Source organism: Lipotes vexillifer, unplaced genomic scaffold (genome assembly GCF_000442215.2).
Source record: "Lipotes vexillifer unplaced genomic scaffold, Lipotes_vexillifer_v1.1 scaffold418, whole genome shotgun sequence".
Taxonomy (NCBI): Eukaryota; Metazoa; Chordata; class Mammalia; order Artiodactyla; family Lipotidae; genus Lipotes; species Lipotes vexillifer.
The window spans coordinates 5,043,921-5,061,432 of record NW_006798629.1 but is presented as its reverse complement, the minus strand read 5'-3'; the positions used below and the strand labels follow the sequence as shown (position 1 = coordinate 5,061,432).

General features: G+C 39.0%; 1 protein-coding gene across 1 annotated transcript in view; it reads right to left on the bottom strand.

The window, feature by feature from the left end:
• TBC1D5 (TBC1 domain family member 5) overlaps nt 1–17,512 on the bottom strand; it is a 358,157-nt gene that overhangs the window by 75,379 nt on the left and 265,266 nt on the right. The window contains exons 15-16 of the mRNA XM_007470644.1: nt 4,998–5,245; nt 850–915 (exon numbers count right to left, since the gene is read on the bottom strand). Coding sequence (XP_007470706.1) covers nt 850–915; nt 4,998–5,245 — 314 coding nt within the window. The remainder of the gene's footprint in view (nt 1–849; nt 916–4,997; nt 5,246–17,512) is intronic.

Here is a 17,512-nt window from a genome sequence, read left to right as displayed (position 1 = left end):
TTTTTTTGCGGTACGTGGGCCTCTCACTGTTGTGGCCTCTCCCATTGCAGAGCACAGGCTCCAGACGCGCAGGCTCAGCGGCCACGGCTCACGGGCCCAGCCGCTCCGCGGCATGTGGGATCTTCCCGGACCGGGGCATGAACCCGTGTCCCTTGCATCGGCAGGCGGACTCTCACCCACTGCGCCACCAGGGAAGCCCCCTGTATTTCTTAAATAAACTTCTTCTAGATTTTGAACACACGGTTATGATATTTAACTATTATCCTTTTATTTTAAATCATTACCAATGACTCTACATAGAGATTTGTCACACTGAACTTTAATTCTGTTAATATGATTCATAGTATGAAGGCTGTACTTAAAAATGTATTTCAGAATCAGGTTGTAATTCTTTTAGCTAAAATATAATAAGTACCTATGGCTAATACATACAATAATATGTATACACACAGCATCTAAAATGTCTTAACCTCAGAACTAATTTGTCAAATCTTGTCACAGAGCACCTATGCACAACTGAAAGAACACCTCAGCGTGAGCTGCCAAATAAAATGTGGTGGTAAAATAATCACAAAATCTAGAGTGACCATATTCCGGCAAGGAAAGAAGCTGGTGCAAACTTGATAAAAAAAAAACCCCACAGCTTAACGGGATTTGGCATCAGCATCAGCACGATATGACATGAGAGGGGACTTTTGTTCTTAACAACAGTGCCACTCAGTGGCTGAACAATGGAGTGAACTGATAAACAGCATGAATGGAAGGTGGGCAGAAAGGAAAATGGAGCTTGGGAAGAGGCAATGATAGTACTGCAGGCAAAGAGATACTGCATTGCCATGGTAACTGTACCTGGGAGGTCAGTTAGGGTCTGGGCAGGAACAGAAACCTGAGCATCGCTTCCTGTAACTACATCGCCTGGATTTCATAAGAAAAAATAATTAGATATCATAAAGAGGAAAAGAAAATCAACTTTTCTTTCATATTTAATGCTGGAATACTTTTACTTATCAACCTAATTACTAAAAGTACAGTGAAAGAGAAAATACAGCACAATCTTAGAAAAATATAAAATATTTTTTAAAGAAACTGATTTTTTAAAAGTGTTTCCTAAAAAGCTTTTGTGCCTGTTTTTCTTAAGGAAAAAAACAAGTTTCTACTAGTCTAAAGTATAGGAAACTTTAGCCATCAAAAGACTTGGCTGAGCAGATTTCATTATGCTACAAATAACAGCATGATTTTATATTTTCTTATTTTTTTAAAAAAATTCTTTATCCAAAAGTAAGTTATATGCCTTTATCAAGAAGTCAACATTCTTCTGAAATTGATTTCCTCCTGCAACAGACAAAATTTATTTTTAACTAAACTTGAAACCAATTTCTTCAGTGATAAGATAAAGACCTAAACAAGTTCTAATTTCATATTAAGTATTGAAAAGATTTCATAAGTTACCACATGCACTTATAAATGTCAACATGTAAAAATAAATCTGTGAACTGCATACCCTTTAAACTTGATATACTTATTACAGGCGAGATTTCATTTACAAATTGGACCTGCAGTAAATGCTTAAAATAAAGAAGTGTTCAAATTCAAAAAACAGAGGAAAAGGGGGGGAAAGGGAGTACATTTAAAAAATGCAGGAAAGAAAGGAAAAGGAAGTACTGAGAAGCATTCGAGGTACACGACCACTGAGAAGGAAAATTTTTTTGGTTCTTTGATTTCCTTCCTGGATGACAAAGTTCAATATAAAGCACAGTTGCTGTCAACAGAATCATCCCCTTGGTAGATCAGCATCTGAAGCCCCATGCTATTTGGAGATTAATGAGCTGAAAAACAAGCCTTCTTAAAAGGCACCATATTTTCTATGTATGATAACAGATTTGCTTTCCCTGTAGCTTTTACACAATAGTAAAAAAAAAAAAAAAATCAAGTTTTGAATTATATGACAACCCTCAGTGCCTTGACCACTTGCTACCATCATGATTTACAGCACAGCCAGCTCATCTGGAAATTATTGGGTTGTAATTAGACCATTCCTATCAATTAACGGTACCTGCATTTATATTCTCCTATAGCTGAAATAAAATCTATAAATAGGTACATATGCCAAACAAGTGATAAACAACTTTTAGTGGAACTTCTCAGGTCCCGAATTTTCATAATATAGTTAACTCTCTATTCACTGGTGAATGGTGTGCCTCATTTTCTGTACATCTGAAAATTTTCAATTCTATGCTTGCTACCCATTTCACTCTGCTGCTTCTGGATCACCTATTAATGTATATTTAGAGACTGAGACTAATTTTAATATTGGATGTCACCAGGAAAATGATGGAGGATCACCTGTGCTCCCTCCCTCCTTCAGGACCCCGGCCCCAACAGAGATGCCAACAGCAGAAGGCATTTCAAGTGACACATACATGAATGTTGGCTTCTCCGTAGAACTCTTCCCCTATACAAGCACAGGTAATCGAGAGTTAACTAACCTATGAAAGCCATAAGGATATCCAGCTGCGTAAACAACCACTTTTCAAAACAACTTTCAAATTTTCCAGCAGAGTACACTAAAAAGGCACCAAGTAGATGACTGTTCTGAGATAGTCAGAAGTCCTATTCCAACACATGCCTTCCGAAAGGGTAAACCCTGTGCTCACTCATTCCCGGGCCAGGTGACACACCTGCAGATTTGTCAGTGTCACAGCACAACAGGACACTTGTGGGAAACACCAGCATAGACAACCGATGTTGGTATCTTTTTTTTTTTTTTTACATCTTTATTGGGGTATAATTGCTTTACAACGGTGTGTTAGTTTCTGCTTTATAACAAAGTGAATCAGTTATACATACACATATGTTCCCATATCTCTTCCCTCTTGCCTCTCCCTCCCTCCCTCCCACCCTCCCTATCCCACCCCTCTAGGTGGTCACAAAGCACCGAGCTGATCTCCCTGTGCCATGCGGCTGCTTCCCACTAGCTACCTATTTTACGTTTGGTAGTGTACATATGTCCATGCATGTTGGTATCTTTTACCAAAGGAACCGCAGATTTTTGGAGCTGGGAGGCTCCCCAGGGATCAGCCCAAACCTCTTATTTCCGGGTGAGGAAAAGGGTCTGAAAGCTTCAGGATTCTGCCCGTGGTTCACTGGAGAGTGAATGAAGGAAGGGGATCAACCTACCCTCGCTTCTACTGGTATAAACCTTTCTCCTTCCTTTTACTCCATTTTATTCAAAACTTCATGCAGGGAGGGGCATTAGCAGGACAACATACCTTTAATATGAAAGCAGACAAGCTTTTTGTAGGTTGACACGACAAGAACAAACCAGAAATAAAAAGGAGAGTTGCCAAACAAGACCACTTTCGTTCAGCGCAGGGATCAGTTACAAAATGCCCCAGTGATGCTCACGTTCCAAATACTTTGCTTAAGTGCTCTGTTGTTTCCTTGTAACTGGAGACTTAGTTTTCATCAATTGTTCCATCCTCATGCACTTCCTTTCTCACTTACTGTGATATTAATACTTGACATTTCCTTAGAGACACAACTTTATATTTCTATAGTCATTTGGCTTGGTTCCTCAGAAAATTTAACGGCATTGAGAGATTCTCTGACTCATTTGCTGCCATCAGTTAGAACTACTACTGACTACAGCTTGTTATCAAAGCAATATTGAAATCATATTTGTTTAGAACAGGAAAACAGTACAATTAAGAAACATATAAAATAACATTCATTTCCATCCTGGAAGTGGGCATGTCTCCTGGCATTAAAATACATTTACAATGTGTTAATGATCTGAAGTCTCCTATTCTTTAAATCATGTGTGATAGCTCTACATTAAAAAGAGAAGAATGTAATTTTAAAAGAGATATTCGTATGTAAGGTAAATGGAATATTCTAGTAGAAATTTAAATACTAAATATATAAAGTCTAATACTTCATATAGGCAATGATAGATAATATGATGAAACTAACAGAAGAACACACACTTATCACTGAATAACTCATTATTTTCTATCATTGGAGAAGAGTCCATTTAACTTAAGTTCTGACCGGTTTAAATGCCAATAATTTAATTTTTAAAATAATTTTGGATGCAATCTTCTTAAACAGAGTATATGGAACATGGTTTAAGGTCTTCTTACTGATTCAATATTACTATTGTTATTGTCAACACCTGTTACTGAACTTGGCTATGATCCAGGGACACCTTTAAGACACAGATGAGGCAGGGGTCAGGAGGGTATTTGCTCTGACACTAACTGGCCACAGATACTATGCTTTGTGAGGCCTTAGGATTGATTTTTGTAGATTTTCTGCCATTGTGTTACTATTTCTTGCTTCCGTAGCATAGACAGCAGAGTCCCATCACTAAAAATAAATGTGGCTGTTTCTAATCGGCTATGAGCAGGGGTACTTAATTCATATGTCTTTGGAAATAAGTAGAAAATAAGAGAAAAAGGTTATGAGTAAGAACCTGAAGGGCCCCCTTATGAACAAAACACCGGAGGCAGGTGAAGTGCTGCAAAGGCCCTGAAATGGAAAGGAGCGTACCTGAGTCCCAGCAGCAGGCCAAACCAAATGCACGGACAAATGCCATGACTAGCAGAGCCCAGGGTACCAGACCTTCCCATTTCAGATGCTCTTCTAGCCAGAAGCATCACTATACAAAGCTAGCAGAGATCTCGGTCAACTGACATCAAGTTCCGTGCTGTGATAGTTCACGCCATACTCTGTGGGCATCACCAGGACGCAAATGCAAGTATACTAAGGCACAGATGTTAAAACAAGTACTTTTAACAAATTACCTCATAAAATGTTCTTAAGAACAATATAGTATCTGATATTGCCATTTAAAAAGGACCTACTATAACAGATTTAAAAAAATTAAGTCTTGCACTAATTTCTCTTTCTAGGACGGTGATTCCTCATAGGCAGGTGAGGAAATCCCAGGCTACCCTGGGAGTGTTTCCTCTAGATTAACTAGTATTTTCCCTTACCTTTGTTCAGCTGCACTGGCATGCTTTCCGATTTCATCAGCCTTTGCTGCTGCTGCAGAGGATGCTTGGGGGCCTCTGCTAGGGTCCTGGTGGGAACCACAGCCGGGGAGGAGGTACCGCCACTGCCTCCCGGTACTGGGCCATCTGCACCGCCCGGGGCCGTTGCCGGAGAAATCAACTTTCTTCCAAAATTCATCAGGCTAGTAGAGACCTTATTTATATTCAGGGGAGCACCTTTGGCACTAGTCCTGTAAAAAAACAAATTAGGTGGAAAGAGACATTGTTTAAATTAGAGGACAACTCTATTTCACATGCTCTGTTGATATAAAAACATACCTGCTTTGATAAAGGTCTAGATCAGCTACACGAAGTGAGGCGTGATAATTTCAAAGTGACCACAGAATAATAAAACAACAAGATTCTTAAAGATGTGGCTTATGGAAAATAGTCTTTTTACTTTTCATTCATTCAACAAACAGGGCCCATTATAGCCAACACTGCAACTGTCCAAAACAGACATAGTTTCCCTCCTGGAGATTCTAGAAAATACATTCATCACATAATCACATAAACAGATATATGACTAAAACCTGTGATGAGGACTCTGAAGGAGAGGTACAGGGCTGGGCGAGTCTGGGGTAACCCGCAGAAGGGGGCACCTGGGAAGCCAGGCTGAGAATAGATTTCCCACAAACTCTGGCCTGTGGGAACAAGGCCATATTTAATCTAACTTTGAAAAATAAATGTGTCTGAGAGCCACGAAGTCAGTTCACAGAAGTACATCAAGGGCTCAGGTCCATGAGAATTGAGTCCACCCTCACCCCACACTACCGCCCCCGTGTTCCGTATCCTCCTTCCCCACGTCCCTGCTTTACTTTTCCTGATGGCGCTTTGCATCATCTGACATACTACATATTTTACTTATTTGGCTATGATCTGTCCACCTCCCCCAATCCCCACTAGAATAAAAGTTTCATGGAGACAGGACTTCGGTCTCTCTGCCATGTTGCCAGTTGCCTAGAACATAACAGGTGTTCTAGAAATATGTGTTAAAAGGCAGCTGCGTCTACCTGTAGTCTAAGCCTTTTCACCTATTACCGTGGAGGAAGCGTCCCTTGCTCCTGGCCATGGCCCGCCTCCCCACGTGCGGGGAGATCCCATCTGCTCTGACCTTTGGAGACTGTTACCCCTGGATCTTGCTCTCCTGCATCATCATTTCCCCCTTTCTACCGTATCTTTCCCATGAGCACACAACCGTGGTGTGTGTGTGCGCGCGCGCACGCAAGCGTGTCTCCCAACTTCTCCTTTGAACTCTCATTCCTTCCTGGTTACCATCCTACTTCTTTCCCTCCTCACAACACGTCTTTTCAGAAGTGTCTTAATGTGCTACTTGTGCTTCTCCAGTCCTGGCCCACTCAGGTCTGGCTGTGGCCTCCTTGCCATCGCTCTGAAACCACCCCTGGAGGTCACCAATGACTCTGCAGAGCAGAGGTCCATCCTTACTTCGCGCCACGTCTCAGCAGCGGTCAACTCCCCGCCACTCCCCGCTCCCTCTCAGACAGGTCCTCTCTCGGAAACCAGGGTTTGCCAGCAGCTGTGCTCTGTCTGGCAGATAGAGGACACCAAGTCAACATTTGCTAAAATGAATGACTTACTTCCCAAATGATTCATCATCTTGAAGTATCTCAGGGCTATTACGTGAAAGACCAGTTATGATTATAAATTATTTTAGTTGTAGGAGGCTGACCATGTCAATATCAAAGTTTGCATTTTTACTGCCCAATCATTAATAGAAGCTTGTTTTCTCACATTTAGCTTCTTTTTCATAAAAGTAGGAAACTGAAAATCAAGTTTGAGGGATCCACTTGTTATGATTTTAGTTACCTTGAATTTTGCCATCATTTCATCCTCTCAGATCTACCTGGCAGCACTTACATGGTAATTCTCCTACTTTTTATATGACAGCTGTATCCTTGCCATTACTAGATAGGGTGCTAAAACAGAACTGATCCAGAGTTCTGTAATAAAAAGCACAGAACACTATGCTTCTTCCTTCCATAAAGTCTTTAACGGTCCTAGCTAACGTTATGGGCTAGGTATGGGAAACTTATATTGCTTCAGAGATTGGACAAATCAAATTTAAAACCTGGAATTTGCTTTATAAAAGAAACGAGCTATTCATTTATAACGCATGAAATGTGAAAAAAAATCCTTTTTCAAATGGTTCATTTTGCATCATTTCATCTTTAAAGAACAAAGCTATTTAATGTTCTTCGAAAAATTATTGAAAATAATGTTTCCTAATGGAGATGAGGATATATAGGGATGATGCACCACTTACTTCCAATTTTTATACCCTTCCTAAGGAAGTAGAGACCTCTCAATGTATAGACACTACAGCTTGGCAACAGAGAAGGCACTCAATACATGTTTATTGAGAAAAAGAATGAATGACATGCGAAGAACTCATAAATTCTGGATTCAGAAGGCGTTCACCTCTGGCACTGCAGCGCACTCAGCAGCCTGCACGCATCCCCCTTTCTCGCGAGTCATAGTGGAAAGAAGAGTTATTAGGATATTGAAGTTCCACTGCATTTTAGTTTCGCTTGTATGCAAGTCAAGATCCATAATTCACGGATATGAAGAAGTTATAATGTTGTTACCCTTTTTTTGTAAACAAAAATGTACTAGTCAAATTCCCATATTGCCAGTTCTAAAATTCATATGTTGATAAAAGTACTAAGAAACTGCTAGAGCATTATCAAGAGACTGTGGTTATGGCATCTTCATTACTACTAAAAACCATGAAAAACACACAGATCAAGCTCATGCCGAACCATTTTTCATCTGAATAGCTCTTAAAAGAGGATGAGCACTGCTTTCCTTTTTTGAACGTTTTTTGTTTTCAACCAATTTCCCCCTCATCCACTACCCATGCTTCCAGAAGAATAAGAAGAATTTTGAAAACAACTATTGAAGGTGACTGTATGTTCAGATAGAAACAATTGTAACCCATGTACTTCTAGAGCAAGCATGCTAAGCATGCTGCCCACTGTTTGTGTTTCAGGCTTGACAACTTTTATGACAAAGTTAGCTAAGAGAGATCTTAAATATTAGCAGCAGCGGTCTTCACAAGACATAGTAAACATTCTGCAACAATTATTATTGGCTGTCAAGTCACATGTGCTAAATTAATGAAAATTAATGCAGTTGTCAAGAGATCTGATGGACAGTGAGGACCGGACTGGACTGGAGTAAAGATGGCGGCAATGTGTAAATAGTGTTAAAAGAAATGCTAAGAGGGCTTTGGAGTTAACAAGACATTGAACACCAAATCTAACGAGCAACTGGCTCTGTGTAATCGAAGTCTTTTGTTACTGTCGCCTACACTACATACTATTATTAAAAACAGTACCACCTAGGAGGGATTGTTTGGAAACTGTGCCAAGAACTTTGAGCACAGCCTCTTCAGTGGGTTAAATCAGCAGCAACAGAGGCATCTTCCTGAAGATCCATGAATCCTTCGAAATACCTGTACCAGAACGCAACCTGGCTTCACTGTTGGGCCCTTTTTGTACAGTTTCTGAAATTCTGAAAGTGGGTGACTCTTGCTGCCTCTTCTACCCTCTTCCTACCAACTTGATCTCTTGCAGCCTGGCTTTCTAATTCACACTCTGTTTACTGAAAGAGCTTCGAGGGTCTCCAATGCCTTCTTAATTCCCAGGATCATGAGCTGCTCTCATTCAACTTCTAAAACCTTTCTAAAGCTTTAAAAAAAAAAAAAAGTATCGCCTCTGTAAAAAGTCTCCACAACCTTCTTTCCTTTCCTGGTATCCAAATCTTTTCACCACCCTGATTTATTTCCTTCTTACCTACAGATTTCTTTCAAGTCTGATATTAAGCATCTAATATTTGTTTATTTCACTCCTCTTGCAATAAAATGTTGTTAGATGCTTGTTTATATTTTTGTCAAATAATGAGTTTTCAACTAATTTTTAATTATTTTATCTATATCCCCAAAGGTTGAATGCTTGGTTCATTCATTCATTCACTTATTCATTTTCTCTTTTTCCCAATATAAGTATTTAAAGCTGCACACTTGCATCTGATTAAAGCAATAGCATTGGGACTTCCCCGATGGTATAGTGGTTAAGACTCCTCACTCCCAATGCAGGGGGCCCCTGCACGATTCCACATGCATGCCGCAACTAAGGGTTTGCATGCCACAACTAAGGAGCTGGTGAGCCACAAATAAGGAGCCTGTGAGCTGCAACTAAGGAGCCCGCCTGCCGCAACTAAGACCCAGCACAACCAAGTAAATAAATAAAATAAATATTAAAAAAGTAAAGCAACTGCATCAAAGGTTTTCCCTCACATTTTCAAATAGTCTGTTGATCCAATTGTTATTTAGATACATTTAAAATTTTAGACAGCTGGGTTTGTCTTAAGTATATTACTCATTTTGTTTTATTAAATAAAAATAGAAATATCAGAAGAATGGAAGTGGGGAAATATTCTGATTTTTTAAAAGGAGTGTGGAAACCAAACTGTAAAATAGACAGATTTATACAAATATTTTTACTAATTACTTGGAAATCGTTGTGTTTATTACAAGTAGCCAGTCTGGTTCACTAAAAACAAGTCATTCCAAGACAACTTTATTTCTTATCTGAAGCGTTGACCTCTGTTGGATTTTATCAAGGTGCAGTGGATATAATGGAGGATAATACACACTTAGTTACAGCTGAACAATTGTACCTCAAGTGTACCACTGAATGTTCTAGCACCCCTCTGGTGACATGTGTCTCAGACTTGGTTCACAGACCTCCTCACCAGTCCTTTTTTTTAAGGTCATAACCTTCTGTCACTGAAGTACGTAACTTGGAAGAGTTATTTAGCCTGTTGTCTGGACCTTAGTTTCCTTATCTTTAAACCATGGGGGCTGAGTTATATGAGACTTTGTGTCCCTTTGAGATAGAAGATCCTATAGTTTTAAGACTTGAAGAAAGAGAACACGGGCTTATAAATTTTAGACCAAAAGCTTCAGAGGCACCCAATACATCAGATAAAATAATCAAAATTTAAAATACTCTCAACAGGGTAGCATGAGAAATAAATGAAACACATAAAATTTAATGAAGATAAATAAAAGCTTATATACTTAGGTTAAAACTTTTGACAACTGCTCATTACAGATAGAATAGGGAGGGATGGATTAACGTGAGTTCATGTTAAAAAACAAAAAGCCAAGCTCCCAAAAATGAATGTCTTGGTCTAGTCTACAAGGCTAATCTGAGCCCATAATGATGTTGCAGGAGAAAAATAAGATTCTTGGGGTGCATTAACTCTAGATGAGTGAACTTCTGGGTTTCCAGACCAGCGTGTAAAATGCTTGGAAGTCTTTACACTGTCCTAACAACAAGTAAAAAGCTGAACAAACTGAAAAAAAAAAAAAAATCAACATTTTTTTTCTTAGATCCGTAAGAGAAGTGAGGTCAAAGGGCAAACTGCTGTCACCCAGATTGGAGAGAGTGATGGGTGAATACAGAGGATCACGACCTACCAGAGCAGAAACCCACAAGAACCAGTGGTGGGGTAGGGAAATTGGAACTGTGGCTGAATTGCTAGAAGCTCAGTGTGGACAAACTTGAGAGTTAAAATCTCCCAGGGCACCCAGTCAGGAGGGTGGAGGGGCAGCCCAAACTTCAGCGAGTTTTACCTCCTGGAGCTCTACCAGGTTCTCATGGTAAATATGGGAGAAAAACTGTACTTCTGGCAGGGGTAGAGGAAAAGGAACCATTTGAAATACACCAGAGCATCTTGTTCTTCTTAAATGGTCTGCCCTCAGGAGAAATATTTAACCAGAGTTAAATATCCCCTACAGGGATTTTTGCCGAGCCTAACTGACCTGGGGGAAGGCAAGTACCCAACCCCAGCCCCCTCTAGCCATCCTGTTCCACCCGACGTTGGTGGGGACTGCAGCTGAGAGGCATGTATCAAGTTCACAGTCTGGAAGCCCAGGCTCACTAAAAGACTGATACCTAATCATAGGACCACAGAATGCTTCCTTTCCTCCACACCTTATCACCACATTACTAAAGCCCTATTTCTGGAGTTCCTTTTACCCAGTACAACGTGTCCAACTATAAAAAAAAAAAAAAAAAAAAATTAAAAGATGTACTAAAAAAGCAAAAAGCATAGTTTGAAGAGAGAGAGTGACCAAGCTTCAGAACCAGACTCAGATACAGCAGGGATGTTGGAATTATCACACTGGAAATTAAAAATCACTATGATTAAAATGCTAAAGACCCTAAGGAATAAAGTATACAGCGTGCAAGAACAGATAGGAAATATAAGCAGAGAGGAGGAAACTATAAGAAAAAAAAAGAGAAATGACAGAGATCAAAAATACTGTAACATAAACAAAGAATGTCTTTGATGGGCTTATCATTGATGGACATGGCTGAGGAAAGAATCTCTAAGGTTGAGGATATTTCAATAGAAACTCCCCAAGCAAACAGAAAAGACAGAAAAAGCAGAACAGAATATCCAAGAACTGTGGGACAACCCTAAAAGATGTAACATTCACATAACGGGAACACCAGGAGAAGAAGAAAGAGAGAAAGGAACAGAAGAAATATTTGAAACAATGACTGAGAATTTCCCCCAAATTAATGTCAGACAACAAACCAAAGATCCAGGAAGCTCAGAGAACACCAGGCAAGAAAAATGCCAAAAAAAAAAAAAACTATGCTTAGTCATATCATTTTTAAACTATGGAAAATCACAGGACAAAAAAAAAATCCTGAAAGAAGCCAGAGGAAAAAGAACAGCTTACCTATAGAGGAGCAAAAATAAGAACCACATTCTAATTATCCTCAGAAACCACGTAAGCAAGAAGAGAGTGCAGTGAATATGTAAAGTGTTGAGAGAAAAACCCACCAACCTAGAATTCTGTACCCTGTGAAATTATCCCTCAAAAGTAAATATGGTATCTATATATGGTAAGTATATATTAACCTCTTATAGGAAACACATTTTCCTTTAATAGTAAATATGATATGTGGCTAGAAATACTAGCGGACTGTCTACACTGCAGGAGGTAACTAACTGTACAATCATGGCAGACTGTTTTGGTGATGCATTAATTTCTGGCAGAACTGAATTTTGTGTCTATAAAATGGAGTGGAACAGTAGGGAGGTATGAAAATTACAATGGAAGAGAAATTGCTAAAAAAGCAGGGGAGCAAGTCCTCCAGTACTGTGAGAGCTGCCATGAGGGAAAGCAGCGCTTCTTTGCGTGGCTTTAAAAAATAAAGTTTACAAAAGTTCCAGACAGTAACACAAGACAGTTAAAAGGCTATGACACAGGAAATCCTTTCTAGTGATTTCACAGGGTCAATTTAAAATAGTAAGAGCTCCGTTTCTGGAACTGTGTAAGTAGAGATTAGAAAATCATTTTCAGACACACAGGCTCCCTGGCCCTGGCATGGGTGAGAGGCAGGGTTCAGTGAAAGCCCCTTCTGACTCTGACAGCTTGTGATCAGCTGAGCCAAATGGCTTCTACCATCACATTCACTATCCTTCTAAGATTACAGGACCAAAAAGAGGCCTGAATGATAGTGTGGGCCCTTGAGGGATGCTGACCAAACCCATCTCAAACTCAGGGGCCTACCTGTCTGCCCTGCCTCCTTATTTCCACCCTCAGTTTCTATTCTGTTCTTTTCACCTCTCCTTTCTCCTCTAGGTTCGCCTTCCCTCTGAGGCCTTTTTTTCTCTATTCTTTTCCTTCTCCTTCCATCAAAATCTCCTTTTCTTTCTATCATATTCTCACCTCATCCTACTTATACTTTTTTCCATCATAAAAACATATAACTTACTTTAAAATTATCTTCTTAAGTGCAAGGAGTAGCTGGAAAAAGTAAATATAAATATGAGACTTTGGTTTTTGGATAGCAAAAATATTCTCTTTGCATCTCTGTAATTTTCTAGTCTGTCATTATTGACGTACCCTGAATAGATTATGATTCATATTTACCTCTTTCAGAATGCTTACTATATACATCTATCTTTTATTTGGAAATTTAAAACAGTTGCCATGGTTGCAAAATAATACTTTTCCAAATGATTCTAACATTTGAGCTAACGTTCATGATGTACTTCTACTCACAAATTCTCTGAGCTGAAGGTCTCAAATTCTATAAAATGAATTTGTTTCCAACTTTCTTAATTCTTTTACCTTTAAGGTTGAGTGTATCAAATTTGCTTCAATGAAAGACATCTATATGTAATTCTAATTTGTTTGCCATATTGTAAGGTTTCTATTATCTTAGAAAATGAACTCTCTCCATATCTCAAGAAACTCAAGATTTTATAGGCCTTTATAAAAATTATGTGATAAAAGTTAGTTTGCTATTACTTATTCCTTAGGAATCTGCCTTTCAAGTGAAACATGTTTCCTTTCATCTATGAAGACCATGGTTATTTTGCATGTGGCAGGTAAATCTTTGTGACTGTTATGTGAAGCAAAAGGAGTGCTTGTTAGGGATAGAAAAGCTAGCCCTCATGAGAGGGTGGATATAAGCTAGACTGTAGGGCTCACCTAATTGGGTCTGAACACAATTTGTAATATTTGTTTAATATAACAAATAATTAGCAATTTCACATTAACCGTGGTTGTATAAAATCATGAGATAAACCCCCCAAGACATATCTGTAGGAATAAATTTTGAGGTTTCTATTTCTAGAGTGGTGGTTTTCAACTAATTTATTTTCTGACCCAGTATCTGAGAGGGATACAAATCTCTCCCGTTAACCGTGGCTCATGGGAGTCTCTGGCCTAGGGAAATACATCAGAATGGAAGAGGATACAGTTCTGAGATGCCCACCTGGTGGGGAGTTTTGCCCTCTTCACCTCTCTACCTTCACTTTGAGAATCACTATATATCTTCACAACTAAAAAAAAAAAATCACAAGCAGCTGTACTTAACATGTATCAAGAATCAACTGTTAAGTGTTTTAAGGAAGGAGGTATGGGAGCCAATAAAGATAAAGAAATGTGTGAGGGCACTTAAGAGTCCAAGGAAACAGTCGCATTAAAAAAAGTACAGCCATGGAAGGGAACAGGTTAGATGCAGAAAAAAAGAGGAATTTGTTTTCTCTCAATTGAAAAAAAAATATACCAGACTTCTGCACTAAAAACTATAAAACACTACTGAGAGAATGTGAAGAAGACTAATTGAATGAAGAGATAGTCCATGTTCATGGATTAGATAATTCAATAATATTAAGGTATCAGTTCTTTCCAAATTGATCTATAGATTCAATGTAATTCCAACCAAAATCCCAATAATTTTTATAGAAATTGACATGTAGATTCTAAAATTTATAAGGAAATGCAAAGAACCCAGAATAGCCAAAATAATAAAAAAAAAGAATAAAGTTGGAGGATTCAGGCTATTTAAAATCAAGACTTGCAATAAAGCTACATAATTCAGTTAGTGTGGTACTAGAGAAAGGAAAGAAGGTCCAGATATTGGCTCATATCTATATAGTCAATTGATTTTCAACCAAGGATCCAAATTTAATTCAATGGGGAAAGGAAAGACTTTTAAACAAGTGGTACTGAACTGCTGGATACCTTTATGGAAAAAGATGGACTTTAATTTTTACTTCACTCCACACACAGACATTAACTTGACGTGGACCACAGATTTAATACAAATGTTAGAACCACAGAGCTTTTAGAAGAATACAGAATATCTTTGAGACTGTACAGTAAAGGGCTAACTCAGCGGGCCTGGACTGTCCCAATCCTGCACGCTCCAAAGCTGTTTAGGACTGGACCTCGAGGGACAACCTCGAGATAACCTCTAGCCCTTGGAATATCCAACCTGATAAAAGTGTCTTTGCAGACCTGGGGCCTTGAGCCATACCAAAGTTTATGCTAACAATCAGATTTATGGTAAAAGTCTGTTTTTTTTCAACCTGGGCCCCTGCCACACTATATCAGTCTGACCTCTGAAGGGAACTGGAGATGGAGTAGCTAATGTTAGTCACATGGTTGCTTCATGACTACATGACTGACCTCTAATAACAAACCTTGGGGTCACCAAGTCCTGGGTGAGCTTCCCTGGTTGGCAACACTTCACATGTGTTGCCCTACATGGTTCCCAGGAGATTTAAGCAGTCCACTGGGAGCGGACACCTGGAAAGTTGTACCTGGTTTCTCTTAGACTCTGAGTGAAAAATGTTGCCTGCCATATCAGTAAATAAACGATGCTGCAGCCATCAAGCCATCACATTATAGCCTCCCCAATGGTGAGCCCTGAGGAAACTCAGGATGGAAACCGAATGCCCACCATCTAGCAATCAACTGCTGCAGCCACCCCGATGGAGACCCTGGATGAGAAAGCACAGGATGCTGGTCCCAGGTAGCTGAAGTTCATATCAAAGCAATGATTTCAGTGAGCCTAGACTCTTGTATCTTCCCATACACAGAAAGGCGCTACATTCTTTAACGTGAGATGTCTGGTTTTCTTTAACTACTGTATATCCTGGCTCCCTCCTTGCCTCTTCAGAGCAGTCCCTTCAAAGCAGTCCCTCACAGTGATCTGAGAGTCCTGTCTCCCTGGCTTGAAGACCTCAGAAAGTCCGCCAAATAAAACATAACCCTCAGCTTCTAGGTTGTGCATTTTTTCAGTTGACAACACCAACCTTTTTCCCTTCCTGATTTTAATCTATATTCTTTTGCCACAGTATACTATAAACATGAGTCTATCAGCTTTTCTGAGTTCTGTGAGTCCTTCTAGTGAACCATCGAAGCCGAGCATGGTCTTAAGGACCCTCAACAATGGAAACTAAGGTGAGTCTTAGATAGGAGATTTCTTCAATAGGAAAATAAAATGCACTAGCCACAGAAGAAAAAAACTGGTAAAAGAAACTTCATTGAAATAATAATTTTCTGTTCATCAAAAGATATCACTAAGAAAATGAACAGGCAAGCCACACACTGCGGGGGGGATAATATTTGCAGTACATTTATCTGACAAAGACTTCTATCCAAAATATATAAAGAATTCTTACAAATCAAGAATAAAAAGACAAACAACCCATTAAACACAGGCAAACTACCTGGACAGTTCACCAAAGAATATATACAAATCACCAATATTCTATGAAAAGATGCCCAGGAAAATGCAAATTAAAACACAATGAGATACCATTTTCACACCAACTAGAATAGATAAAATCAGAAAGATAAAATCAGAAAGACTGACAGCAGCGAATGTTGGCAAAGATGAAGAGCAGTTAGAACCCCCATATATTCCTGATGAGTGTGGAAAAAGGTGTAATTACTTTGTAAAACAGTTTGTAGTTTCTTATAAAGTTAAACATGGATCTATCCATTAGGACAATTTAATTTCTAAGTGTTTACCCAAGGGAAAGATAAACACCAAAACCAAAAACAACAAACAAAAACATCAAAACACCTATACAAGAATGCTCTTAGCAGTCTTGTTCATAACACCCCAAATCTGGAAATAACCCAGTATCTACCAACAAGAGAACAGATAAACAACTTGTGATACATCGTATAGCGGGATACAACTCAACAATCTAAACGAAGAAACTACTGATACATGCAACAACACGCATGAATTGCAAAAACATTATTCTGAATGAAGAAAGCTAGACAAAAATGAGTGCATACTGTGTGGCTCTATTTATGGGAAGCTCAAGAAAAGGCAAAACTAATATAAGGAAATAGAAATCAGACAGTGGTTGCCTTGGGATGAAGGGTTGGAATTGATCAGAAAGGGACACCAGGGAATTCTCGGGTGAAAGAAATGTTCACTCCAGATATATTGTTTTAGATGGTGGTTACAGGGGTATCCACAGCTGTCAAAACTCATCAGACTGAACACTTAAGATCTGTGTTTTGTGTACAAATTACACTTAAATTTTTTAAAACAGGAGAAAGATTTATTTACTCTGCCCTAAACAGGAGATAGTTTTACCAATTTACCTAAATTGGTTAGGAATTAACAACTCTCTTTGATACAAGAGAAAGAGCATTTCAGACATAGAAGTGTTTATAGCATAAACTCTTATTTGAGCACAAAAATATCACAAAATTACATTTGTATAGAAATCAGTGTCCTTTAAAATTCTGATTAGCCAATTAACTACTAAGGGACTATAACAATGGACTTCTTGGCTTCATGACTTGGGAAATATCATTAGCATATTATTTCTTTACCATATTTTAGCAATAAAATACTTCTGAGTAAATACAATAAAGCCTAATTTAAAAATTCTTGTGGACCATATAAAACGGAAATTGGCCAGGAGAATTTTACAATGCCTTTTAGGTATTCAAAACAGTATTTATGGGCTTCCCTGGTGGCGCAGTGGTTGAGAGTCCGCCTGCCGATGCAGGGGACACGGGTTCGTTCCCCAGTCCGGGAGGATCCCACATGCCGCGGAGCGGCTGGCTCCGTGAGCCATGGCCG